Raw genomic sequence first — 27962 nt, 5'->3', positions numbered from 1 at the left:
ACATAATTTATCTTTTGGGGGGGGATCAATGCCTGAGAGTACAGTTAGGATAATATTGTTTAGTTTTAGAAGAAATTATAAATTTTATAAGAAATTGTAAGAAATTGCCATATTCTTTTCCTGAGTTACTGGTGTGCCGTTTTTCATTCTTACCAGTAATGCATGAGTAATCTATTTTTTTGCATCCTTGGCAGTATTTGAAGTCATCAGTATATTTTTATATTAGCTATTCCAGTATGTGTAAAGTAATATTTCACTGTGTTTGAGTTTGTATTTCTCTAATGGCTAATGATGTCGAACATCTTTTGATGTGTTTATTTGCCATCTGTGTAAAATGTCTGTCCATGTCTTTTTACCCATTTTGTAATTGGATTGCGTGTGAATTTTTTGTTTGTTTGTTTGTTTACTGCTCTACACTTTTATTCATCATTATGGAAGTGATTGCATATACTATAAGGTACTACTAAAACTTCATTTTGGGGAATCATTATCTCAGCAAGATAGAGTCCATTCTTTTCCTGCCTGTCTCGATGCCTACTTTTGTCATTTGTTTCCGTGTATGTTTAGCTTTGTTTGGAGGTTTTCTCTCTTTTTTTTCTCTGTTACTCCCCCATATTACTAGTCTAGTAACACACAGACTTCATTACTGTGGCTTTATTTGTTTGGGTTTGTTTTTTTTCCTTTGCAGTTTTTTGGTTTTTATTTTTTTCCTTTCAGGTCTTTTTTTTCCTCATGCTGTTTTGCTACTATGGCTTTATAATTCAACTTGGTATCTGTGGGACATCCCTCCATGTACTTATTCTTTGGGAATATTGTGCTCCTTCTGGTCCTTTTGTTCTCACATACACATTTAGAATCCTGCCAAAAAAGAAGGTAATATGAATCAACTCTGCTATTGAGAACAACCCTAAAAGGTGAACCAAATAAAAATAAGGGTTTTGTTTTTGTTTTTGTTTTGTTTTTTTAAGAAATCAAATAGTCACCAAAGCTGTGAAGAATTAAAGAGCCAACACTCTGGGGGAAAAAAAGGCCAGTACACTGGCCTTCTTTCAAAGGCCTTCTTTTCCCCAGTGGTGTACACATTCCTGAAAAGGCCACTGAGAGGTTGAGAAGCTAAAGCAATTGTTTTGTCATACTTACTGAACTAGGGAGACAAAAGTTGGAGTTCAGGACCTCTGAGGGGAGAGCTCTTTGCTAAACCTCTTTTGTTTTATGTTAAAACCTCAAGGGGCTATGCTCTAAATCAAGGTTTCTCAGTTTCACCACTATTGATAATGATATTGACAGTTTGAATGAGATAATTCTTTGTTGTTAGGAACTGTCCTATGCATTGAAGTATGTTTAGAAGCATCCCTAGCCTGTACTCAATAGATGCCAGTACCAACCCATCACCCCTACTGTGACAATCAGAAATATCTCCATATATTGCCATATGTCCATTGGTTAAAAAAACCACCCATATTTAAGGAAAATTGCCCTGAATAGTATACTTGAATAAATCAGGCTTTACATGGATTGAAGCCCATTTTGGATCTGCTCTATCACTAATTGGATTAAGATAATCTGAGATATACTAGTTTCTTTTGCTTTAAGCTGCCTGTCAACAGGAAATTTTAGTCTACCCCCCAAAAGATTGTATTACTAAAGCCTCAGATTATCTCTTCATATTCTTACAAATAGTATCTGACAGTCAAAATCAATTAGAAGATCTGTATGTTGCCTAAAAGGATACAGGACAACACCTGATGAAAAACCAAGTAAAACAATATACAGCAGAAGCAGATAAAGAGAGGGTCCATAAAATGTAATAATTAAAGCTCCAACTGTAAAATAAATGCATTTTCAAGGAAATTAAAGATAAGATTGAACCAAGATAACATTCTAGAACTCAAAAATACCACATCTTAACGCAAAATTACCTGGTCAAATTCCACAGTAATCACTGTTTTTGTTTTTACTGCAGTTGCATTAGTTTAGGAAATAGCAACATCTTTACGCTATTGACATTCCTATTTAGGTTTGTGGTTTTTCTGCATTGACTTAAGTGTTCTTTAATACCTTTCAGTAATTTTATGCATAATAGGCTTACACATATTTTGCTAGATTTTTTTCTAAATAGTTTGTATTTTTTTTAAAGTTTTACTTTAAAAACTATTCCAAAAGCTAGAGGAGGAAGGAAAGCTTCCAAACTCATTTTATGAGGCCAACATTACCCTGATACCAAAACCAGATAAAAACACTACAAAAAAGAGAGCTATAGGCCCAAATCTCTCATGAACACAGATGCAAAGATCCTTAACAAAATATTATCACACTGAATCCAACAGTATATTAGAAAAATCATTCACCAAGATCAAGTAGGATTTATTCTCAGGATGCAAGGATGGTTTAGTATTTGCAAGTCAGTGTGATACAGCACATCACCAAAAGAAAGAATAAAATCATATGATCATCTCAATAGGTGTAATAAAAACATTTGATAAAATACAACATCCACTCAGTATAAAAACCCTCAACAAAGTAGGTTTAGAAGGAACATATCTCAACATAATAAAGACCATATATGAAAAACATACAGCTAACATCATACTCATTGGGGGAAAAATGAGACCATTTCTCCTAAGGTCAGGAACAAGAAAAGGATTTTATGAATTTATATATAATAGTAATGAAGCAGCAGAAAACAATCCCATTTATAATTGCACCAATAATAAAATACCTAGGAATAATTTTTTAAAAGATTTTATTTATTTATTTGACAGAGACACAGCAAGAGAGGGAACACAAGCAGGGGTAGGGGGAGAAGCAGGAGCTTCCTGCTCAGCAGGAAGCCAGATGTGGGGCTTGATCCCAGGACCTTGGGATCACAACCTTAGCTGAAGGCAGACTCTTAGTGACTGAGCCACCCAGGCACCCTCCTAGGAATAAATTTAACCAAAGAGGTAAAAGACCTGTACTCTGAAAACTATAAAACATCCGCAAGAAATTGGAGACCACACAAACAGGGAAAGACATTCCATATTCGTGGATTAGAAGAGAAAATATTGTTAAAATGTCCATATGACCCAAAGCAACCTACAGATTTAATGCAATGCCTATCAAAATACCAACAGCATTTTTCACAGAAACTAGGACAGACTATGCTAAAATTTATATGGAACCACAGGAACCCCAAATAGCAAAGCAATCTTAAAAGGAAAACAAAGCTGCAGGTACCACAAGTCCAGATTTCATATTTTATTACAAAGCTGTAGTAATTAAAACAGTATGGTAATTGCACAAAAACAGAGAGATCAATGGGATAGAATAGAAAGCCCAGAAATAAATCCAAACGTAATGTGGTCAATTAATCTTTACCAAAGAAGGCAAGTGTATGCAATGGGGAAAAGACAGTCTCTTTAACAAACAAATGGTGTTGGGAAAACAGGACAGCTACATGCAAAAGAATGAAACTGGACTACTTTCTTACACCATATACAAAAATAAACTCAAAATGGATTAAGGATCTAAATATGAGACCATAAAAATCCTAGAGGAGAGCACAGGCAGTAATTCCTCTGATATTGTCCCTAAAAACATTTTTCTAGATATGTCTTCTGAGACAAGGGAAACAAAAGGAAAAGTAAACTATCAGGACTGCATCAAAATAAAAAGCTTCTGCATAGCAAAAAGATACAGCTAACTTACTGAGTGGGAGAAAATATTTGCCAGTGACATATACAGTAAGGGTTTGTATCTAAAATACATAAAGAACTTCTACAACTCAACACCCAAAAATCAATTCAATTTCAAAATGTACGGAAGACATAAACAGACATTTCTCCAAAGAAGACATACAAGATGGCACATGAAAAGATAGATGCTTAGCATCACTCATCCTCAGGGAAATGCAAATCAATGAGTTATCACCTCACACTATTCAGAATGGCTACAATAAATAACACAAGAAACAACAAATGTTGGTGAGGATGTGGAGAAAAAAAAACCCATCTTGCTCTGTTGGTAGGAATACAAACTGTAATAGTCATATGGAAAACAGTATGGAGGTCCCTCAAAAAATTAAAAATAGACATAACATATGATTCAGTAATTCAACTACTGGGTATTTACTCAGGGAAAATAAAATACTAATTGGAGAAATATATGCACCCATGTTTATTGCAGCATTTTTTTATAATAGCCAATTATGGAAATAGCCCGAGTTACATTGAGAAATGAATGGATAAAGAATTGATAGGAGTGCCTGAGTGGCTCAGTCGGTTAAGCATCCTACTTTTCATCTCATCTAGGTCTTGATCTCATGGTCCTGAGTTCAAGCCCTCATGTTGTGCTCCACACTGGGTGGGGAGCCTACTTAAAAAAACATAAATAAAAATAAAAATTAAAAATGTGTGTGTGTGTGTGTGTGTGTATATTTCATTTTTTTATATATTTGCAACTAGAGCTGGATCTAGAGAGTATAATGCCAGTTAGATAAAGTCAGTCAGAGAAAGATAAATAAAGATAAATTTATTTTTCTTTTCTCTAAAGTCAGAGAAAGATAAATCTTTCTCTCTAAAGTCAGAGAAAGATAAATAAAAGATAAATTTCACTCATATATGGAATTTAAGAAACAAAGGAACAAAACAGAGAAATCAAGAAACAGACTTTTAATAAAGAACAGTTGGGGGGCGCCTGGGTGGCTCAGTGGGTTAAGCCTCTGCCTTCGGCTCAGGTCATGATCTCAGGGTCCTGGGATCGAGTCCCACATCAGGCTCTCTGCTCAGCGGGGAGCCTGCTTCCTCCTTTCTCTCTGCCTGCCTCTCTGCTTACTCGTGATCTCTCTCTCTCTCTGTCAAATAAATAAATAAATAAATCTTTAAAAAAAAAAAAACAAAAAACAGTTGGTTACCAGAGCGGTGTTAGGTGGTGGGATGGATGAAAATAAGTGAATGGGATTAAGAATACACTTATCTTGAGCACTGAGTAATGCATAGAATTATTGAACTACTATATTATATGCCAGAAACTAATATAACACTGTATGTTAACAATACTGGAATTAAAAAAAGTAGTTCTACTTTCTAAAAGATATAATTAATTAAATTAAATTTTTACTTTTGTGTGCAACAACCTTACAAAATTTTCTTGATTTTCAACAGAGGATTTATTATTTGCAAATAATGACAGCTATTTTTTTAATCTCTTAAATTACTTTTTAATTTATTTTTCCTGTTTTTATTCACTTGGACTGCCATTTAGTGTTGAATAAATGTATTGCGTGCTTCTTTGTCATCATTAAAGTTGATCTTTGCTGCGGATGTTCTCTGCTCCTCCCCAAGCAGAGAGCCTGATGTGGGGCTCCATTCCAGGACCCTGGGATCATGACCTGAGCCGAAGGCAGAGGCTTTAACCCACTGAGCCACCCAGGTGCCCTGAAAATTCTAGTAATCTTTTATCTAGGAAGAAATGTAGTCCACATATCTTCCTGACTATATGGGTGAATTTTCCTAAATAAATATTCTAATATTTCTTCTAAATACTTAAGAAGAAATAGCAGAAACACTTTTAAAGAACAGAAAAACAAGAAAAATCTTTTCTAGCTCATTTTATGAGCCAGCATAACATCGGTAACAAAACCTGAATAGCATATTGCAGGAAAGAAAAATTGCAGACTAATATAAAGCATGCACATGAAATGCAAGAACCATCAAAAGTGCCTCACCTAATAGAATCTAGTGATACATCAAAAAATATGTAGTGCAACAGGATCAGATGGGTTTTTTCCAGAAATTCAAAGCCAGTTTAACATTTGAAAAGATAATATATAATTAATTAAAAGAAAAAAACTATGTAATAGAAGAAGAAAAATGTTTTCATAAAATTCAGTATCTGTTTCTGATTTTTTTTAATTGAGGAACTAAGAATAAAGGGACTTTTATTGTGATAAAGGATATATACACTGAGCCTTCAGCTGTTAACATATTTAATAGTGAAATAGTGAATGCTTTTTGACTGACATTTGGGAATGAGACAAGAATATCCAGTGTCAAGGGGTGCCTGGGTGGCTCAGTGGGTTAAAGACTCTGCCTTCGGTCAGGTCATGATCTCGGGGTCCTGGGATTGAGCCCCATATTGGGCTCTCTGCTCAGCGGGGAGCCTGCTTCCCCCCATCTCTCTCTGCCTGCCTCTCTGCCTACTTGTGATCTCTGTCTGTAAATAAATACATTAAAAAAAAAATGAATATCCAGTGTCAATATTTATTTTCAACAGTCCTTGTATTATTCTACACGCTGTTTACGATTACATAATGTGTTCAAATTTATAATGTTAATGTGAGTAGCACAGTTAGAGATAAAACAAGGATCTAACTCTCATTGTTCATGTGATTTTTAGGTCTGCTATTATATAAAGTAGATTGATATTATGTAGTATGGTAGGTACTGCCAAGATTATGAACATTAATAGAAAAACAACTTCTTATAAAATTAAAACTTTATATTTTGTGTTGAATTTATTTGAACTATTTTCAAAGAAGCCATTATCCATGTTCATATGTAACCTTTGTTTTATCATTATTTCAAAGATTATAAGCACTTTTAAGTTACAAACTTTACTTTAATATAAAATGATTAAGTGTAGAGTTATACGGATTTGTGCTAAAGAGACCAGAAAAAGTTTCAATTCAACTGCCTCTTTAGACAGATGGGGAAACTATCTTCCTGTTGTATTTCCTGTGCACTCCTCTGTATTATTTTTCTTATATGAGAAAGAAAGTTATCATAGGTGTAGGATAATTACTCCTAGGGATTTTGGAATAGGCAGAGAGAGTGCCAAAGTCACAATAGTTAAATATGGCCAGAGGCACCTTTCTTTTAGGAACATTAGGGTGGATGGTTCTCTTAGTAGTTTCTCTTGTTTATTAATTTTAAGAACTAAGTTTTAAAGCTCCTGTACAAATTAGATATATACATTCTAGATTTATAGGACTTTTTTTTCCCCTGTTTTTCTTTTTTCAGTTAGGGACTGAAATGAGTTTCCACCAAGCTGTGTAGAGAGGTTACCCTTTCCTTTCCCTTCTAAATAAACCAGGATAACAGAAGTGATGATACTTTGAATATAAAGAGCCTGAGGGAGAGCTGTAAAATGAGTCACAGAGGAGTTAACAGCATCACTGCTTGGTGTACTGTTCAGACAGGCTTTAAAGCTTACTGTGAGACTCTTGGCCCAACTTCCAAGAGGAAGGAGTTGAGAATAAAAGGATCAGGGTGGTAGCAGAGGATGGGTACTTATTAGCTGTCCTTTCCCATCATTCCAGCTGGTTGCAAAAAAGACAAATCTTTCCATTTAATCATTGCATCTTGTAACTAAAACTATTTTTTAGATAAATTGAGACAATGGTATTTTCCTATGTTAAAGTAGAAAAATACAGTAAAGTTCATCTCTATGAAATGAGAGAACTAGAAATACGGTAGATAAATATCATAATGTATTTTCTTAAGTGGTTTTTTAAAAAAAATTTTTATCTTTTAAAGATTTTATTTATTTGATGGGGAGAGAGAGAGGGAGCACAAGCAGGCAGAGAGGTAGGGAGAGGGATAAGCAGGCTCTCCACTGAGCAGAGAGCAACACGGAGCTCAATCCCAGGACCCCTGGGATCATAACCCGAGCTGAAGGCAGACGTTTAACCAACTAAGCCACCCAGGCACCCCTACTTTAGTGGTTTTAATTAGCAAGCAGAACTTTAGGCTCCAAATTTAATTCTCCCCAGTGTAACTAAATAGGTGCCTCTTCATTATAGATCTTCTTACCATGTTCTTTGTTAAAATAGTGAAACCAACTAAGACAATTTTAAGCAGATAAAGGACTTGAATAAAGAACTTTAGAACACAGGATCTGAGCAAGATACAAGGACCATGCTTGGAGGCTATGTAGGAGCCAATATAGATGCAAAATCAAATCACAAAAGGGGTTCCATGTTGGACAAAGGCACTATGTGAGTACCATTGATGGTTATAGTAGCCATATGTCTTGGTTTTTCTTGGTAATAATTAATAATTCATTTCACTCTCAGAGGTGTCCCAGTTTGGACAGTAAATTACATGATCACCATTCTGATGTTGGAACATTACTATCTCTGGAAGGCACATAAATATACTCCTACTTCCAACGTTCTTGCCAGCATGGAGTTTACATGTCCTTTGCTTCTTCCCACAGGCTGGCTGGCTGCTGGCTTTCCCTCCCTCTCTCCCTCCTTTTGTCCTCCCCTCCTTTCGTTCATTTATTTATTCTTTCATTTTATTTTATTTTATTTTATTTTTGCATAGCACAAACACATTTATTTACTAACCAAAGGGATGATCCTAATTAAATCAACACTTTGAAATAGTTGCATGTAAAATGTTTGTGATAAAGATAACTGAACACAGTAATGGGAAAAAAAAAAAAAAGCAGTATGGAGATTTTCTCATTGAACTGAGCTTGTTCATCCTCACAGCTAATTCCTATCCAAAATGATGATGGAATTTTTACTCTACTTTTTCATAGACCTGAGTACAGGTGACATTGTTCATGACGCATTCCACCACTAATTTCACATTTTCCAATTTTCTTGTGATTGTGCTTTCCTTCCCATCCCATTCCTGATGTTGAACCAATGCGCCGTCTGTGAAGTTGCAGACCGTCTGAGTTTTTCTGCCATCAGCTGTACTTTCTTCAAACTTCTCTCTCAGGTTACATGAAAACTGGGTTGTTTTCAAAGTGCTCTCAGTTTTTATGGTGAGGTTTTTGCCATCAGAAGAGGTGATACAATCTGGTTTGGCTATTGCACCGACTTTTCGCAGAGCCATTCCCACTCCTACTTCCTTCATGTATTCGTCAAAGCCTTTGCTCTCCACTAAGCGCCATTTTCCTACCAGCTGCTGAATGGTGGCCATGGTGGGTGCGGGCGCGCTGAGCTAGCAGAGCAGAGCCGGGGCGTTGGGAAGCGTGGCTTGCTCTTTCATTTTATTTTTCAAGTAATCTCTACACCTAACATGGGGCTTGAACCTACAGCCTTGAGATTAAGAGTTGCATGCTCTATCAACTGAATCAGCTAGATGCCCCCAACCAAGCCCCCACCCCCGCCCCGCCCCAGCCCCAGGCTTTAGATTCAAATTCTGGGGCAGATTTGTCTGAACAAATGCACATAGATACTAAGGAGTCTGGAAATGTATCTGCATTTTCTGATTTCTATAGGTAAGAGACTGCCTGAAAAGGTAGGGATTTCCCTAAACATAAGACAGAGTTTCATAAGCTGGGTAGTCAAAGAATGCACATATTGAGTATATTATGCTTCAGTGATTGTCCCATTTTACTCCTTTCCTTTTGGTGTATTCAGTGCTGTCCTCTTCCTCCTGGGCTGGATAGATCTATGAAGCAATTATTAAGGAGAGTTATGTATCTGCTCAAAGAGAATGTTATTGAATGTTTAAACTACTTTTTGTTCCTTTTTTCCCTATAAGCAAGGAAACTCCAGTGGGATAAAGGAAATAATGTTTGCCATTCTCCCATCTTCACTATGTGAAAAAATAACTTGTCCCAGTACAAAAGATAGAGAATTAATCTTAATAAAAAGCTAAAAAGTTGAAAGATTATTCGTTCAAATTTTTAAAGTTTGTGCAGTTCATGTAGCATGTGTACTCAACCCTTAAGCATCTCTAAAACTGTGTCATTACATTTAGATCTGTCTTGGTGATACATACTTAAATTTTATCTGCATAACCTTTAGAAAAAATTCAGATCGCATTTAGATCTTTTCTAAAGAGTTCCAGATAAGCTTTTTAGAAATAGTATTTCTGTTAATTTCTTTAGGTTTGAATATTTTTTTGCCTTGATAGAACACTTGGTTTATTTGTTAGACAACTTGGATTTTATAAATCTTATGAGTTTATATATCTTTTAACCTCTTCCAGTTTTACTTGTCCTGGTTTCATTGGAAGTTGTTATGATTAAGTAAAATAATGAATGTGCAGGGTTTTCTTAGGTTATCAAATACTTTTTAAATGTGAAATGTTTCCTTATAGTAATAAGACCTGCCAGAATGTCACTAAGTATACTTCTGTCTGGGAGATCAGGGTAGATGGCCCTGGGCCATCTCTTACTATTCCTCACATATTTAGAAAGAACGAGGAAATCCAAGTAAGGATACCTCAACAGACAAGATTGCCACTGTAAGGGGATTACTATAAAAAAACAATCGTGGGAACACCTGGATGGCACAGTAGATAGAGTATATGACTCTTGATCTCAGGTTGTAAATTCAAGCTCCACATTGGCTATAGAGTTTACTAAAAAAGGGGGAAAAAAGTGGATTTTCTATGACATTACAAAACATCTTTGTAGGATTTGAAAACTGAAGGGTTAGGGTCTAATGCTGTGGACACTAATTGGGAATTAGTTCTTCTAAGATCCTCTTTATTTGCATTCTTCTGTTGTGGAGTTCTTCTTGTGTAGGGTTCTCAAGGTTTCCTACACAGGGTTTGTGTAAAACCAAGGAGTCATGGTAGCACCTTGATGACAACATTGAAACACATTGTGCTGAGAATATTTGTGATATTTGTCTTTTGTATTCTATCCATTATTACTGAGATTGAGCTTTTCATTCTTTTTTCTTTATTTGTGCCCTGGATTTTATTAAATATCCCAGGAGGTAGCTCAAGGAATAAAGATATAGAAGTCAATGGAAAATTAACTAATGTATGATTAGGGTTGAAATCCGGGTATGTAGTTTTGAAAAGAACATTGCTTTACCTTGTATTTTTAGCAAATTACACAGGATTTAGTCCTTAACTATTTTTTATTTTTTTAAGATTTTATTTATTTATTTGAGAGAGAGAGAACAAGCAGAGAGAGAGGGTGAAGTAGACTCCCCACTGAGCCAGGAGCCTGATGTGGGAATTGATCCCAGGACTAGGAATATCAAGACCGTAATTAACCATCTGAACCACCCAGGTGCTCCTAATCATTGTCTCTTTATCTCCTTATTTCATAGGAATATGAAGGAATATAAGGAAAACTTATCAAAACCTTGGAGGTTGTTCCAGCCTTCTCAGGACTCATTTCCCAGTTTCAGAGGCACATTCTTCCAAAGTTTACTTTCTTTCAGATTTCTTCCTCACATGTCTTCCACTTCCTTCTCCAAGCAAAACATAAAGTTATTCTTTCCTCTGTGTTTCTTTTCTGGGATGGACACTGATTCAGAACTTGTAAATTCCTAGGTGAGGTTTAAAATAAAAGCAAAGTAAACATTTACTGAGATTAAAAAATTTTAGAGGTATATGTGCAGTACCATATCTTACCCGATCTTGAAAATGAAGTTGGGGACACCTGTGTGGCTCAGCCGGTTAAGTGTCTGCCTTCAGATCAGGTCCTGGGATTGAGTTCCACATCAGGCTCCCTGCTCAGCTGAGACCCTGCTTCTTCCTCTACCTGCCGATCCCCCTGCTTTTGCTCTCTCTGTCTCTCTCTCTCTCTCTGACAAATAAATATATAAAATCTTAAAAAAAAAAAATGAAGTTGAAAGGCATTACATAGTAACCTACTAACTTGATAAGTACATAGTTAACATGAACCTATATGCTTAGATTTTATACCACTCATATGGTTAATGAAGACGGTAAGATAGTATAAATATTTCTATCCAATAAGGATTAAAAAAATTTTTTTTAAGATTTTATTTTTATGTATTTGACAGAGATCACAAGTAGGCAGAGAGGCAGGTGGAGAGAGAAGGGGAAGCAGGCTCCCTGCTGAGCAGAGAGCCCAATGTGGGGCTTGATCCCAGGACCCTGAGATCATGACCTGAGCCCGAAGGCAGAGGCTTAACCCACTCAGCCATCCACGTGCCCCAATCCAATAAGGATTTTTTAAGACAATTACACTGTTACAGATTGCACATCACAATGAAAATGCCATGTTTTAAAAGAAATTGTATTTGGAATTGTTTCCTTTTAACTGAATAGTAAATGGGATATTTAGCTTTATATAGTATTGCAAAGGCCTTTCTTTCTTGCATTTCATTGCTCCCATTACTAGATAATCATTATTTTTGGACATGCATCCAGTTGGTTGTCTTATAAATTTTATTATTAAGGTTGAAGCCACTTATAACAGCAGTCTGACAGCAACATTTAGAGGCACTTTGTCAGACTGCTGTGCTGACCTTATCCTCTGTGAGGTAGTGTCTCCCATTTTTCTGGGTCAGTTCCTCTTTGTAAAGGACTAGAACTCCTTAGCTCAGGGAACAGATTTATAAACAAAAGAAACCATGATTTTAAAAAAAGATCTTGGATTATACCCTTAGCATATGTAATTATAGATCATAATAACCTGTGTTAATTAATATTTTAATGCAAAAAAATTGATTCATTTTAATTTTTTAAAGTGAAAGCCAAATTAGATTTTTTCCCCCTAAATTTAAAAAGAGTAAAGTCTCATCTTTTTTAAAGAAACTTATTTGAACACAAATTTATATTCAGAAGGACTAGCAAAGACCATGTTGTATTTCTCCTTTATTAAAACATTTGATGCCAATAAATCAAATTTAATGGTACTGAAAAGGTGGTATAGGCTACAGGATAATGGAATGTATCTGTTACCTCTTTGTGGGTCAGCATCTAATGAATTCTCTGACAGTAGTCTTGTATCAGTACAGCCTCTGAAGGTTATTTAAGAGTGCTATGAATCATTTAGGTTGCTTCCTTTGGTTTTTATCAGTATATAAAATAGTCTCTGATTTTAATACATTTTATTTTTTTAGTTGTCTTGAGAAGTACCTTTTGACTTCATTTTGTTATTTGGCTTTAGAAAAATCTATCTTTATAAATTAATTTTGCCAAGAGATGCCTGGCTGGCTCAGTGAGAGCATGCAACCTATGATCTCGGGGTTGTAAGTTCAAGCCCCACATTGGGGGTAGAGATTACTCAAAAAAAAAAAACAAAAACAAAAAACATGTTTTTGTTGTTTTTTAAAGATTTTATTTATTTATTTGTTTATTTAACAGAGAGAGAGAGAGCATATAAGCAACCAGAGTGCCAGGCAGAGGGCGAGGGAGAAGCAGACTCTCTGCAGTGCAGGGAGCCTAATGCGGGCCCGATCCTAGGACCCTGGGATCATGACCTGAGCCGAAGGCAGATGCTTAACTGACTGAGTCACCCAAATACCCCGATACTTGTGTTCTTTTTTTTTTTTTTTATTTTTTTTATTTATTTATTTATTTATTTAATTATGCAACAGAGAGAGATCACAATCAGGCAGAGAGAGAGAGAGAGAGAAGCAGGCTCCCTGCTCAGCAGAGAGCCCGATGCGGGACTCGATCCCAGGACCCTGAGATCATGACCCGAGCGAAGGCAGTGGCTTAACGCACTGAGCCACCCAGGCTCCCCGATACTTGTGTTCTTAACATTCTTAGCTTTCTGCCTCCTAATTGCCAGTGGATTCTAAGTGGGAAAATTTTGCAGAGAAACGAGCTCACTACAGGATGGTAGTAGCATTTTTTATTCAATGGGATTTATACTTGGGAGAAATTTTTTTCTTTCTTTCTTTTTTTTTTTTTTTAAGATTTTATTTATTTGCGGGCGCCTGGGTGGCTCAGTGGGTTAAGCCTCTGCCTTCAGCTCAGGTCATGATCCCAGGGTTCTGGGATGGAGTCCGGCATCGGGCTCTCTGCTTGGCAGGGAGCCTGCTTTCTCCTCTTTCTCTCTGCCTGCCTATCTGCCTACTTGTGATCTCTCTCTCTGTCAAATGAATAAATCTTTAAAAAAAAAAAGATTTTTTTAATTTATTTGACAGAGACAGAGATCACAAGTAGGCAGAGAGAGGGGAAGAAGCAGGCTCCCTGCTGAGCAGAGAGCCCGATGCGGGGCTCGATCCCAGGACCCTGGGATCATGACCTGAGCTGAAGGCAGAGGCTTTAACCCACTGAGTCACCCAGGCGCCCCGGGAGAAATTTCTAATAGCAGTATTTTGCCCTTCTGATATGCAGGAAAGGGAGTACAGATACTGTATCCTAGCTGTCAAAACTGTGTTATGTAACTCATTATTTTAAAAAATTATGTCCTAACTTTTAAGGTAGGTAGTTTGTTTAATCACTATAGATAGAAAATATTAAGAATCCTAAACCTCGTGAAATGTAATTACAATATAATGTGCTTCTATATATTGTCTATTTAAACTTAAATGTAACCAAAACTAGTACCTCAAATTAATTAAAATGACCTTCTTTTTAGCAAAGTTAAAATACATCAAAACTGGATTAGATATTTTGATATGACCATTTATTAGACACTTATTAGATTGTGTTACATGTTAAGCACATGTTACATACTTGGAATGGAAAACATGTGAAGATATGTATCAGTGTCCTCAAGAGATAGTCTAGAAGGGGAAACATTTAATTTTTGGTGAAAAGTATTCCCATATTTATGCATTTATATATATGTGTGTTGACTTTCAATTTTGTAAATAAAAAATTATATCTGATATGAAACAGCCATGAATGACATAAAGCCCTCACCAATAAAAATTTAGAAATTTTCTAAATTTCTAAGGCCAACACTTGGTTTTATACATGTCCAAAAATACAGTATTATTGAAGTCATTTATGAAAATGTCTGTGTACGTATTTGTAATAAACTTGGAGCAGAAAACTTTTCTTTTCCTGTAAATGTTTTGTCTTATTTTTTATTATGAAAATTTTCAAATATGCACAAAAATCAAGAGTTATCAACCTACATTTTTATTAAGCTCCTGAAATCTATCTGGTACATATCTCAGCATTTTCATTACTTTCTTAAAAAGTTCAGAATGCTTTAAAAAAAAAAATCCAGGGGCGACTGGCTGGCTCAGTTGGGTAAGCGTCTGCCTTTGGCTCAGGTCATGATCTTATGGTCCTGGGATCGGGCCTGCATGGGGCTCACTGCTCAGTGGGAAGTCTGCTTCTCCCTCTACACGCCCCCCAACCCCAACTTGTGCGCGTGTGCTCTCACTCTCTCACCAAAATAAATTTTAAAGATCTTTTTAAAAAAAGAAAGCATTGACAACAGAATGAAAATCTGAACTTGGAATCTCTACTGGATCTCTCCTTAACTTTGTGATTTAGACCAAGTAAGTTTTTGAGCTTTTCTTTTGGTGAGCTTCTTCCTTAATTGAAATCTGGAGGTATATAACTAATACAAAATTAGTTAAGGGTGCCTGGGTGGCTCAGTGGGTTAAAGCTTCTGCCTTCAGTTCAGGTCATGATCCCGGGTCCTGGGATTGAGCCCTGCATCAGCCTCTCTGCTCAGCAGGGAGCCTGCTTCCCCCTCTCTCTGCCTGCCTCTCTGCCTACTTGTGATCTCTGTCTGTCAAGTAAATAAATAAAATCTTTTTAAAAAATTAGTTATAATGCCTATTGGTTATATCACGAAAAGGCATTAGGTACTTGGGGGAAGGCATGTATGTGTGTATACGCACACACACACATCCATAAATGTATATCTATCTTATGACAATGAAGTAGCTTTCTGTTTGTTCCATCCTTTTAGAAATTGTTATAGTTGATGAAAGCATAGTTGTGTAGACTTACATAAATTCATGAAACATAGTGGAAGGAAGATGATGCATGTTTTCGTAGAGATGTGTCTTGGCTCCAGATATTACTGTATTTTTGTAAAGTTTGTCCTTTTTCAGGTTAGAGGCTCCGTGGTATTTTTGTGGAATCACTGCATAAATTAATACAGTGATTACTAACTAATCAATCTCTGTCATGTTTAATTTTCTTTAAACATGACTTTCGTGGTGTTGTTATACTTTTCTGAAACCTTCAGATTTCTACCTCCCTTCCCTGTCAATTACAAACTTCTTTTCTTAGTTATCACCTATTCTTTTTACCCATTGTTCTCTCATATGGATCATTTACTACATGGAATATGTTGCTTTAGTTTCACCGGAACATAAAATACTCACGTCTTTGCCTTCTTATGTATTGCTGTTATTATTTAAAATATTTTTTTTTAACTCTCTAACAAACTTAGCTGTTAATATGTACAAGCTACATGGGATGAGCACACTTACAGTGTGCTAATCTACATAGAACACATGCATTAAGACATACTGGAGTGATGGGGACAGCTGTGATATATGGCCTGTAAAAACTTGGAAATATGATAATTTTGTGAGATTTAAACTAATAAACTTCATTCTAACAAGGATTATACTTAGCTGTCTCTGGAAAAATGAAATAGTTTTATGTCAATGATAACTTACTAGTTGTGTAAGTTAACTATCAAAAAGATACTTTAGGTATTTGGAAGATAGGACTAAAATGTAATCAGAATATAGTAAGCAGATGTATTATCTAGTCAGTTGTATTTGCTCCTATTTAGGCATTGGAAGGGAGAAAAAGATTCATTTTAGGTTAAAAATAGATAAAGAAAGGGGAAGTATAAAGAGCCAAAGTTGACATTGCTCTTCAGGTATTGTTTGCAGTAGGGATTACCCTGTTTTACTATTGTGGCTGATTATTCATTCATGTTTATTTTAGTTCATTCATGTTTATCAAGTAAAATTTTTATTATAATTTGATTTCTTAAGTAGCTTTTCTAAGGAAAAGATTACAGTATTGCTCATCAGTATGAAATCCATGCATTCCACACTGAGAGCTAATGTTAATCTTTTTAAATAATAAATTTCCATTGTTTTTTGTCTCACTGTCAATGAGCTTGATTAATGTCTGTCCCAGAGAGGAAGATGTTGTGTCAGTGTGTGTACAAGAACACATTTCTGAGTATGTAACACTGAGAATGAGACTGTGCATTTTGGTCACTTTGCGAGTATAATGGACACCTGTGATGGCTCAGGAAGATAGCCAACTGGCATTGCATGGTAAAAATAAGTGTTTGGTTTGCAACCTAAATTTGTACTGTACCACAAAAGACTCCAAATAGCAAAAGTGGTCTTAAGAAAAGAAAAGCAAAGCTGGACACACCACATTTCTGGACTTCAAATTATATTATAAAACTGTAGTAATAAAAACAGTATGGCACTGGCACAAAAATAGATCCATACAGGTATGAACAAAGTAGAAAACCCAGAAATAAACCCATAATTATGTAATCAATTAGTCTTCATCAAAGCAGGAAAGAATATCCAATGCGAAAAAGATGGTCTCTTCAACAAATCATGTTGAGAAAATTGGACAGCAAATGCAAAAGAATGGAACTGGACCACCTCCTTACACCATACCCAACAGTGAATTCAAAATGTATTAAAAATCTAAACATGAGGGGCACCTGGCTGGTTCAGTCAATAGAGCATGCAACTCTTGATCTCAGGGTTCTACCCCATGTTGGGTGTAGAGATTGCTAACAAAAAATAATAATTTTTTTAAAAAAGGACCTATCAGATGTGACACATGAAACCATAAAGATCCTAGATGAGAGCACAGGAAACTTCTTTGACATAGGCCATAGCAATGTTTTCTAGACACGCCTCCTTAGGCAAGGGAAACAAAAAAAAATAAACAACTGGGACTACATCACAATATAAAACTTCAGCATGGCAAAGGTAACAATCCATAAAACTAAAAAGCAGCCTATGGATTGTGAAAAGATATTGCCAATGACATATGCAGTAAAGAACTTATACAACTCAACACCCCCCAAAAACAAACAATCCGATTAAAAAATGGGTAGAAGACATGAACCGATATTTCTCTAAGAAGACATCCAGATGGTCAACAGATACATGAAAAGATGCTCATCATCACCTATCATCAGAGAAATGGAAATCAAAACTCCACTGAGAGATAACCTCACACTTACCAGAATGGCTAAAATCAACAGTACAAGAAACAATAGGTATTGGCATGGATGTAGCGAAAGGGGAAGCCTCTTACACTATTGATGGGAATGCCAACTAGAACAGCCACTGTGGAAAAGAGTACGTTGATTCCTCGAAAAGTTCAAAATAGAACTACCCTACGATCCAGCAATTTTCACTACTTTGTATTTACCCCAAAAATAGAAAAACAAGAGTTCAAAGGGATATATATACCCCTACGTTTATAGCAGCATTATTTATAATAACTAAGATACAGAAGCAGCCCATGTGTCCATTGATTCATGAATGGATAAAGAAGTGGTATAAATGTGTGTGTGTATAATATCTATGTGTGTGTGTATATATATATGTATGTACGTATGTATATATAATGGAATATTACTCGGGTATAAAAAAGAATTAAAGTTTGCCATTTGCAGCGACATAGGTGGAGGTGGAGAGTGTAATGCTGAGTGACATAAGTCAGAGAAAGACAAATTTCACTCTTGTGGAATTTAAGAAACAAAACAAACTAGCAAAGGGGAAAAAAAAGAGATAAACCAAGAAACAGACTTTTAACGAAAGAGTGAACAAACTGATGGTTACCGGAGGGGAGATAGGTAGAGGATGGATGAAATACCAGATGGGGATTAAGAAGTGCACTTGTCCTGATGAGTACTGGGTAATTAAAATAAAAACATCGATGTAATATAAGGATTTGATGATTTTGACAATATGCAGTCTAACTTGAAGTCTTTCTCAAGGCCTAATTCAACTTCTGTCTTTTTTAAACTTTCTCTGATTAAATTTACATGCAGTGATTACTCAGTATAAAATACCACCCTGAAAATCTTTATTCTCCCTAAATCCTGTATTTTTCTGTAAAGCATTTTTCACTGTCTGACAGGTCTGTCTTTTTACTTGTTTATTGCCATTTCCTCTCCATACATACACCCATACACAGTAGGATTGCAAGCTCCATAGGTAAGGATTTTGTTAATACATTGCTATATCTCTTTTAACTTTGCCAGTGACTGGCACATACCAGGTTCTCTTGAAACATTCATTGAATGAGTGAATTTAGTTCTCAATCTCCCATTCCTCTGAACTTCTCTGTTTATAGATTGTGTTATCTATGACACATTAATAATATCAACATATCTAACATTAATTAAAATGTTAAATTTTAACATTAATTTTTAACATTAATGTGAATTTTTGTGGTGTTCGATGTGTATAAATTGGGTTGTCATCACCTTAAGAAATTCCTAGTGCTAAGGGCCCTATTTTGTACTATTACCTGTCCTACCCCAGAGTTTTATTATGCTCAATAGTCACATTTGGGCTCTTGACTCAGCTAGGATGTGAATGGCTCAGCCATTTACTTGGTTTTGTCAAATGAGGCAAGTTTTCTGATCCTGCGCTAAAAGTGGTAGTGTTTTTTTTTTGTTTGTTTGTTTGTTTTTTAAATACTTTTTATTTATTTGACAGAGAGAAATCACAACTAGGCAGAGAGGCAGTCAGAGAGAGAGGAGGAAGCAGGCTCCCTGCAGAGCAGAGAGCCCGACGTGGGGCTCGATCCCAGGACTCCGGGATCATGACCTGAGCCGAAGGCAGAGGCTTTAACCCACTGAGCCACCCAGGCGCCCCTAAAAGTGGTAACGTTTTAAAAATGTACTAGGTAGGGGTGCCTGGGTGGCTCAGTCAGTTAAGTGTCTGCCTTTTGCTCATGCCCTGATCCCACGGTCCTGAGATCAAGTCCTGCATTAGGCTCTTTGTTTCAGGGTGGGGGGTTTCTTCCTCTGCTCCTGCCCCTGCTCATACTCTTTCTCTTTCCCTCTCTCTCAAATAAAAAAATCTTAAAAAAAAAAAAATACTGGGGTGCCTAGGCAGCTCAATCAGTTGACATCTGCCTTTGGTTCAGGTTGTGATCCCAGGGTCCTGGGAACCAGCCCTGGATGGGCTCCCTGCTCAGCAGGGAGTCTGCTTCTCTCTCTACCCCTCACCCTATTTGTTCTTTCTCTCTCCCTCCATCTCAAATAAATAAAATCTTCAAAAAAAATTTTTTTAAATGGGTAATTTAAAAAAAATATTTCTAAGAATATACTAGATAGTTACTTGAGGACATATAAATAAGATAGTTTATTTGAAAACTGAGAGAATGCGTAACATGGTCCATCTTATGTAGTAAGCCTAATAAAATGTAGCCATTATTATCTAGATGATGAAAGCATTTATTCATTCCTTTAAAAAAAAATATTTCATCTATTTGAGAGACAGTACCAAAAGGGGGATAGTCAGAGGGAGAAGCACACTACCTGTTGAGCAGGGAGCCCGAAGGGGGCTTGATTGTGGGACTTGGGATCCTGACCTGCACCGAAGACAGATGTTCAGTCAACTGAGTCACCTGGGCACCCCTATTCATTCCTTTTGATTTGTTTATATTCTTGTTTATAATAATTTTCAAGAAGGAAAAAAAAAAGTCTCTACATCTACCATCTCATTTTATGTATGCCACAGTATGTAAGAGGTTACACCACAGGTATATGAGAGGTTATTTTTAGTTTTTTGTTCCTAACCTTCCTTGTTGTACTCTTATCAGTGTGATTTCTGTGTTCTGATTGAAAAACATTGTTTTCCAGCTTGTGCTTCAGGACACACCAGTGTAATCTCTAGGCTTAGTTTGTTGTAGCCAGCAAGCTTCCCTGTGTTTTGACTCTGGCACCTGTCCTTCATGACTATTGAGTACAATTTTCTGATTTTCCTCTCTTGTTACTCTCTCATCCCAGCCCTACTTGGATCTTGGCCAAGTAGCCATTTCTATCCTATTCTTTCCCTTAGTATTGTCTAATTTTTGTATACATGTGAATTTTCATACATATTGAATATGTTTTTCAGAACCTTTTTCTCTACTAGGAATTGCATACCATTTTTATGACTGGGTACATAAACATATCATATATTCTGTTCTCAACTGTGCTGTGACAAACCTAGAAATTTTTGCCAGTTTCAATAAATGTAAAAGATTAGGAAACACTAATGTATCCTGACTTTAAATTCTTATGGTTTGTACTTTAGAATCTAGCAACTTTAAAATCTTCATACTAAGTGTGGGAGTTTGCTCCCTATGCTATTTTTTTCTGTCTTTCTCCCAGAATACCACCATGTTTCACTTATATTTCCTAAGTAAGAGATTGGAGGGAGGCTCCTTCTTGTAGGAATTCTAGTATTTCAGAGAAGAAATACTCTGACACTTAAGAGTCCTTCACTTAAACAGTCAGCAGTTTACCTAATCATTTTTTGGTGAGGCTGACACCCACTCATTTTCCAGTATATTTTTTTATTCCTCTTTTATATAAATTAATAGTGAAGGATTGCTCCATATTTGAGAAGACCCTCCCAATATGAGAGAGAAGAAACATAGAAAAAAAATGATAATCAAGAAATTGCAAGGAGCAGTTATGAAAACTTAAGGGGAAAATATCTAATATACTAGCAATCAGAAAATATTTCGTCATTAAAAAGAATGTACTGGTTCACATTCTTATAAAGATGTTCAAGTAGTGTGACTGTTGACTTCCTCACCCAAGATCAGCTTCAGCGGAGTTATAAGGAGAACTAAAGGTTCAGAAGATACAGTGAAAAAACTCTAAGATGGGGTAAAAGAGGGACTGTTTTTAACTGGTATGTGGAATGGGCGCTTTTTTGGGGGATGGAGGCATCTTGCTTTGGCTTTGGGAAGAAAAAGAGGAAATGAACTATTGGAGTTCTGCTCTTGCTTCTCCCCTTTAACCAAAATTGGGTAATCCTTCTGTACCTGCAGTGTCTCAGAATTCTTCTCCAGGTATCCTCGGGAAATGAAATCAGAATACCGCTCTTTGCCTCTTAGGGAGCGAGAAATATGGATTGCTGCCTTCCCAAATCACACTCATCAGATTCTTTGTACTTACAATCTAAAGAGAATCTCCCTTTCATGATGTTTTTGCTGCCTTCCCAAATCACACTCATCAGATTCTTTGTACTTATAATCTAAAGAGAATCTCCCTTTCATGATGTTTTTCCAGTGAACAAAGAGTAAAGCTGCTTGCCCAAGGAATTGTTTTTTGGAAAAAGGAGAGATTGACTAGTTTTCTGTAGCCTGAAAGTCTTTACCAAAGGTGTTTTCCACCTCAACATCCTGTTCTCACTGGGCCTGACAGGGACTTTTGTCTGACATTCTTCCATATGTGTTGCTTGAGTGAGTTTTCTTAGAAGAAAATGAGCACACAGGCCAAAATAATAAGACATTCCAAAGAAGAGAAAAGTAATGTAAATAGATGAAGAATATAAAATTATCCTAATATGCTAAAAATGGGGGGGGGGGGAAGATTAATGACACAAAACAAAATATAGAGATACCTGGGTGGCTCAGTTGGTTAACCGTCTGCCTTCAGTTCAGTTCATGATCCCAGGGTCCTGGGAGCAAGTCCTGCGTTGGGCTCCGAGCAGGAAGCCTACTGCTCCCTCTGCTTGTGCTCTCTCCTCTCTTTCTGACAAATAAATAAAATCTTTTTAAAAAACCCACGAAATTTAAAGAAGAAAAAGATACTATATATAAAAAACAAAATAGGGCGCCTGGGTGGCTCAGTGGTTTAAGCCGCTGCCTTCGGCTCAGGTCATGATCTCAGGGTCCTGGGACTGAGTCCCACATCGGGCTCTCTGCTCGGCAGGGAGCCTGCTTCCCTCTCACTCTCTCTGCCTGCCTCTCTGCCTACTTATGATCTCTCTCTGTCAAATAAATACATAAAATCTTTAAAAAAAAAATAGCTGACATGAATACAAAAAAATGATAAATATCAATAAATCCTCTGAAGATCAAAATAGATAATTACAAGATTAGAGTGAGATTGTCTCACAGGAAAAAGAAAAAGGAAAGTACATGGAAATTGGAAATATAAAGGAAAAATTGAGAGATACTAAGGACAAAAATGAAAGTATTAACATTTAGATAATAGGAAGTATTAACATTTAGATGATAGGAATAGAGGGGAAAAATTAATAAGTGTTTAGAAAATATTTGAAGGAATAAAGGGTATAGAGTTTCTAGAGTTGGGTGGGGAGAGAGATGAGTATTTCCAGATAAAAATTGCCCACAAAGAGTTCAGAGAGAGATAAGGAAAAACCCACAACACATTAAAGTTAAATGTAAAACTTCCAAAGGGAAAGAAAAATCTAAAATTCTCCAGAGATGGGAAAGAGAATTCACAAGGAAATAAAAAATTAGATTTACATCACTTTTTTTCAGACAGCAACTCTGAATTCAAGCAGAAAATGCATTAGTATTTTAAAAAATTTGAAGGGAAGAACTTGGAAATTTTTTATGCCTCCAAAGTGTTATTTGGATATAAATGCATAATAATAGGGTGCTTGGGTGGCTTAGTTGGTTAAGCAACTGCCTTCAGCTCAGGTCATGATCCTGGAGTCTCGGGATCAAGTCCTGCATCAGGCTTCCGCCTCCATGGGCGTCTGCTTCTCCCTCCGACCTTCTCCTCGTTCATTCTCTCTCTCACTGTCTCTCTGTCAAATAAATAAATAAAATCTTTTAAAAAATAAATCAATGCGAGGCGCCTGGGTGGTTCAGTAGGTTAAAGCCTCTGCCTTTGGCTCAGGTCACGATCCCAGGGTTCTGGGATTGAGCCCCGCATCGGGCTCTCTGCTCCGCAGGGAGCCTGCTTTCTCCTCTCTCTCTGCCTGCCTCTCTGCCTAGTTGTGATTTCTCTCTGTCAAATAAATAAAATATTTTAAAAAAAAAAATCAATGCATAATAATAAATCTTATCATGTCTCAGAAGGTCTGCTGTGTAAATTCTTATATTAAAATTAGCTTTAGGGGCACCTGGCTAGCTCAGTTGGAAGAGCATGTGACTCTTGATCTTGGGGTCATGAGTTCAAGCCCCAAGTATAGAGATTATGTAAATAAATAAAACTTTAAAAAAGGGGGGGGTCTATGAAATAACCATGTAAAAGTGGTAGTTTTATGATTTTTTTTAAGATTTTGTTTTTATTTATTTGACAGACAGAGATCACAAGTAGGCAGAGAGGCAGGCAGAGAGAGAGGAGGAAGCAGGCTCCCTGTTGAGCAGAGAGCCCGATGTGAGACTCGATCCCAGGACCCTGGGATCATGACCTGAGCCGAAGGCAGAGGCTTTTAACCCACTGAGCCACCCAGGCGCCCCGAGTAAAATCTTTTTTTTTTTTTTTTTGAAGATTTTATTTATTTATTTGTCAGAGAGAGAGAGAGAGAAAGATCACAAGTCAGCAGAGAGGTAGGCAGAGGCAGAGGGAGAAGCAGGCTCCCTGCCAAGCAAGGAGCCCGATATGGGACTCGATCCCAGGATGCTGGGATCATGACCTGAGCCAAAGGCAGCCGCTTAACCACCTGAGCCACCCAGGCGTCCCTCGAGTAAAATCTTTTTATCGTATACTTTATAATAGACCTTGATATACAGGAATATGATTAATTATTGCATAGTGATATTTTGTCTGGGAGACTTTCTGAACTCTTTCAACTGTTCTAATAGTTTGACTAATGAATTAGTTGGACTTTTTGCCTCATGACCATTTTATTCTTCTTTTCTAATGCTTATGCCTTTTTCAGAATTTTTCTTGTCTACTGTGTTGACTAAAAACTGCGGGTCTGTGGATACAAACAATCATAGCAGGCATCTTTATGCTATTTGTAGTAGGCATCATTATATCATTCTTTTTTTTTTTTTTACATTTTATTTATTTATTTGTCAGAGAGAGACCACAAGCAGGCAGAGAGGCAGGCAGAGAGAGAGGAGGAAGCAGGCTCCCTGCGGAGCAGGGAGCCCGATGTGGGACTCGATCCCAGGACCCTGAGATCATGACCTGAGCCGAAGGCAGTGGCTTAATCCACTGAGCCACCCAGGTGCATTCTTGATGGTCACGAGAACACTAACCTCTATGAGGAAAAGGTTTGCAATACCTTTTAAAAGTATAATGTAAATACTGAGTCACAGTGCTTTTTCAACCTTGTTCATGTCATGGCATACATAAGGCAACTTCTTGTAATTTGAGTTCCCATTGCCTTAATCTTCACTCACCTATCTCAGAGGCTAAATGGCACAGAATTAGGGATACTACCTTGTTAAATATTGAAGGCGTTGTAGTTGGAAATCTCTGCTCTAATGCTTTACCATTAAAAGTGATATTAGCCCGAGATTGTACACAGATACTAATTTATTAGTTTAAGTAATTCCTTGTTTTTTATATTACTTAAATTGTTTTTTGTTCTTCATAAATGATTACTGAACTTCATCAAATCCCTTTTTTGAATCTGATGAGATAATTACATAGTTTTCTCCTTTAATATAATATGGTGAATTACATTCATAGACTAGTCTTTGCATCCTTAGGAGAAGCCTGCCTTAAGCATTTCTAGATCAATTTAACAGAAATTTTTTAAGTTATCTGAATCATCATGTTGCAAGCCCAGTAAGTGTAAACATTATTTTTAAAATTGTGAAATGTGCTATAAAATAAAAACATATAAACATGTTTATGTAATATTTTATTTACATAAATTTTGAGCATGAAATGACCTACTCTTTACTTGCTACACAGTTTAAAAGGTAGAACATTACCAGTGTTTCTCAGTTGCATTTCTTCTTTCTTTCTCACCTCAAAACCGGTAACTAGTGTCATGACTTTTGTGTTACCATTCTCTTGCTTTTATTTATAGCTTGGTAACCCAAGTATATATCCCTAAATAGTTGTTAAGTTTTCCAAAACTGAGTAACAGATTTAATTCTATGGAGTATAATATTGCCACCAATGAGGAAGGCTTCCAGAAGAAGATAAAAGCCTAATAGTTCATAGGTCATTAAGTGACTTCACAGCCTCTTTTGAAGGAGATCATAATCACTCACTCATAAAGTGAATAGTTTGAGTGGAGGAGTCCTCTTTACCACCACTGAGGCATCTGGAGGGCAATTACTAGTATGGATACTATATAGAATGTAGCCAGAGGAAATGGGCTACTATCTACTTCATAATTCTAAACTTATTCCATTTACTGTCTCTTTCTCGGAAGGAAGGAAGGAAAAGAAAGAATGAAAGAATTTATTTATTTATTTATAAATAATCTCTACACCCAACGTGGGGCTCTAATAATTCATAACCCCAAGATCAAGAGTTGACTGAGCCAACCATGTGCCTTGTCCTTCTTGGTAATAATTTGTCTAGGTATTTAATTCTAGCATAAAAATAAATTTTCTTCACTAATTTGAAGATGCGCCATTTCATTTAAAAGCTTCCACGCCAGCTGTTGAGATGCTTGAGGACATTCTGTTTCCTGATCCTTAGTGTGTCACTTTTTTTTCTTTGTGGAAGCTCACAGAATCTTGTTTTTTCCCCAAAGGTTCTAAAGTTTTTCTGTGAGGTTTCTTTTTATCAGTTTATTTTCATCCATTGTGTACAGCAGTCCCTTTTAATCTGGTAGCTTACTTTCTCAACCCTGGGAGATTTTTTTGTTTGGTTTTGTTTCCCCCCCTTCGATTTATAGCTTTCCCTCCTACTTTTCTGTTCTCTCCTAAACTGGATGTTGGCCCTTCATTTTTCTCCTGGTTCTCCATTTATCCTCTATTTTTTATTTCTCTGTTTTTGTTGTACTTTCAATTTCTAATGTGCTAGAAAGTAAATTTCTTGGGGTGCCTGGGTGGTTCTGTCAGTAAAGCACCTAGCTCATGATTTTGGCTTAGGTCATGATCTCGAGGTCTTAGGATCGAGCCCCGCGTTGGGCTACATACTCATTAGGGAGTCTGATAGGGATTATCTCCTTTTCCCTCTGCCCCCTCCCCCCACCCTGCTCTCTAATAAGTCTTTGAAAAAAAGTAAATTTCCTCAACTTTCCTCTTAAGATTCCAACTCATTTTCTCTTATAGCATCTTGTTTTTGTTTCATGGATATCTTATTCTGAGACTATAAATTTTGTTTTTGTTCATGTTTTGGTCTCTGTTCCTAATCTCTCTTTCCTACATACTATGCTTTTCCTTTCATCATCTATTTACTTACAGACTCTGTCTTTTAAGTTAAAGGCTTTCAAAGATACCACATATCACTGGCTGGCTGCTCATGATTCAGGAGGAAACCAAAATGCTGATTGGAAGTTTCAAGTGCATGGATAGGGGGTTTATCTATTTTGAACTTTATTGGATGGTTGTCTGGGAAGACTATTTGTGGGTCAGACTTACTGGTAGGATTTTCAGTTATTTCTCAGACTGGTTACTTTCCCCAGGGAAGAGTCACTCTCCTGCATATATGGTAAGGATCCCAAGTTGGAGAAGGCTAGGTTCTTTGCCTTTAGGTATAGATATTTAAATATTTTAGATAGTTGCTTTTCCTACTTTGGTTTGGACAAGAGGATGAAGCCCAAAACTGAGTTTATATTATCTTTGTCCAGAGAGACTCTGTTTTAAACTTTTCAGAGAATGAATGTTCAAGACAACATATCTCCCTAGTATATGGAGTCATGGAGGGGATTGAGAGATCTGATTGTTTTTCTTAAATAGTTGTCACTGACATCCTTCTTACTTTATTAGCCCTTTACTCCCTTTACCCTCAGTTCCATTGTTACCTGATAACTGCCAACTCTTAAGCTTTTTGAAAGTTCTATGGGGTAAAATAGGTTGGTTCTCACCTTTTTTTCTATCTTAGCTTGGAATTTAGCTTTCTCTAAGTCATTTACCATTGCTCCCTTTCCTTTCTAACTTTAAGAAGGTCATTAATTTTCCTATCCTTCTAAAATATTTTTCCTCCTAAGGGATTTCCCTGATACTAGTAGAGTTTCAGGAGGGATTGAAATTAAATTCGTGTATATAATTCTCCATTTTAACCCAGAAGCCTAAACCCACATTTTAGTTGTCCTACTTATTTTTACTATGTACAGTATTGATGATGAAGCATTGAAATAGCTGCAAAGGGTAGTACCTAGGTGTACCCTACATTTAAAAAAAAAATAAAACATTAAGAGTATTAATTATTTTTGTGAGTATCAACTTTCATACTTCCCCTTTTGGAACAGAAACTAGATTTTAAAAAAGGACATAGTAGGACAATTCAAATGAACCTGCCAAATTATTCAC

At 36.5% G+C, this 27962-nt stretch overlaps 2 protein-coding genes across 6 annotated transcripts in view; one reads left to right on the top strand and one right to left on the bottom strand.

Moving 5' to 3' along the window:
• JMJD1C (jumonji domain containing 1C) overlaps positions 1-27962 on the top strand; it is a 318317-nt gene that overhangs the window by 159471 nt on the left and 130884 nt on the right. The window lies entirely within an intron of this gene.
• On the bottom strand, positions 8313-8915 carry LOC123955592 (fatty acid-binding protein 5-like). The gene has a single exon (XM_046027806.1). The coding sequence runs from the start codon at positions 8913-8915 to the stop codon at positions 8508-8510; it is 408 nt and encodes a 135-aa protein (XP_045883762.1). The 3' UTR covers positions 8313-8507.

The sequence above is a fragment of the Meles meles genome, chromosome 13 (genome assembly GCF_922984935.1).
Source record: "Meles meles chromosome 13, mMelMel3.1 paternal haplotype, whole genome shotgun sequence".
In the NCBI taxonomy this organism is placed as follows: Eukaryota; Metazoa; Chordata; class Mammalia; order Carnivora; family Mustelidae; genus Meles; species Meles meles.
The sequence above is the reverse complement of the archived record's forward strand: the minus strand, read 5'-3'. Positions and strand labels throughout refer to the sequence as shown.

Excerpts from the sequence above, each read along its gene's own strand:
- LOC123955592 (XM_046027806.1), bottom strand. The coding sequence starts at position 8,915 with ATGGCCACCATTCAGCAGCTGGTAGGAAAATGGCGCTTAGTGGAGAGC.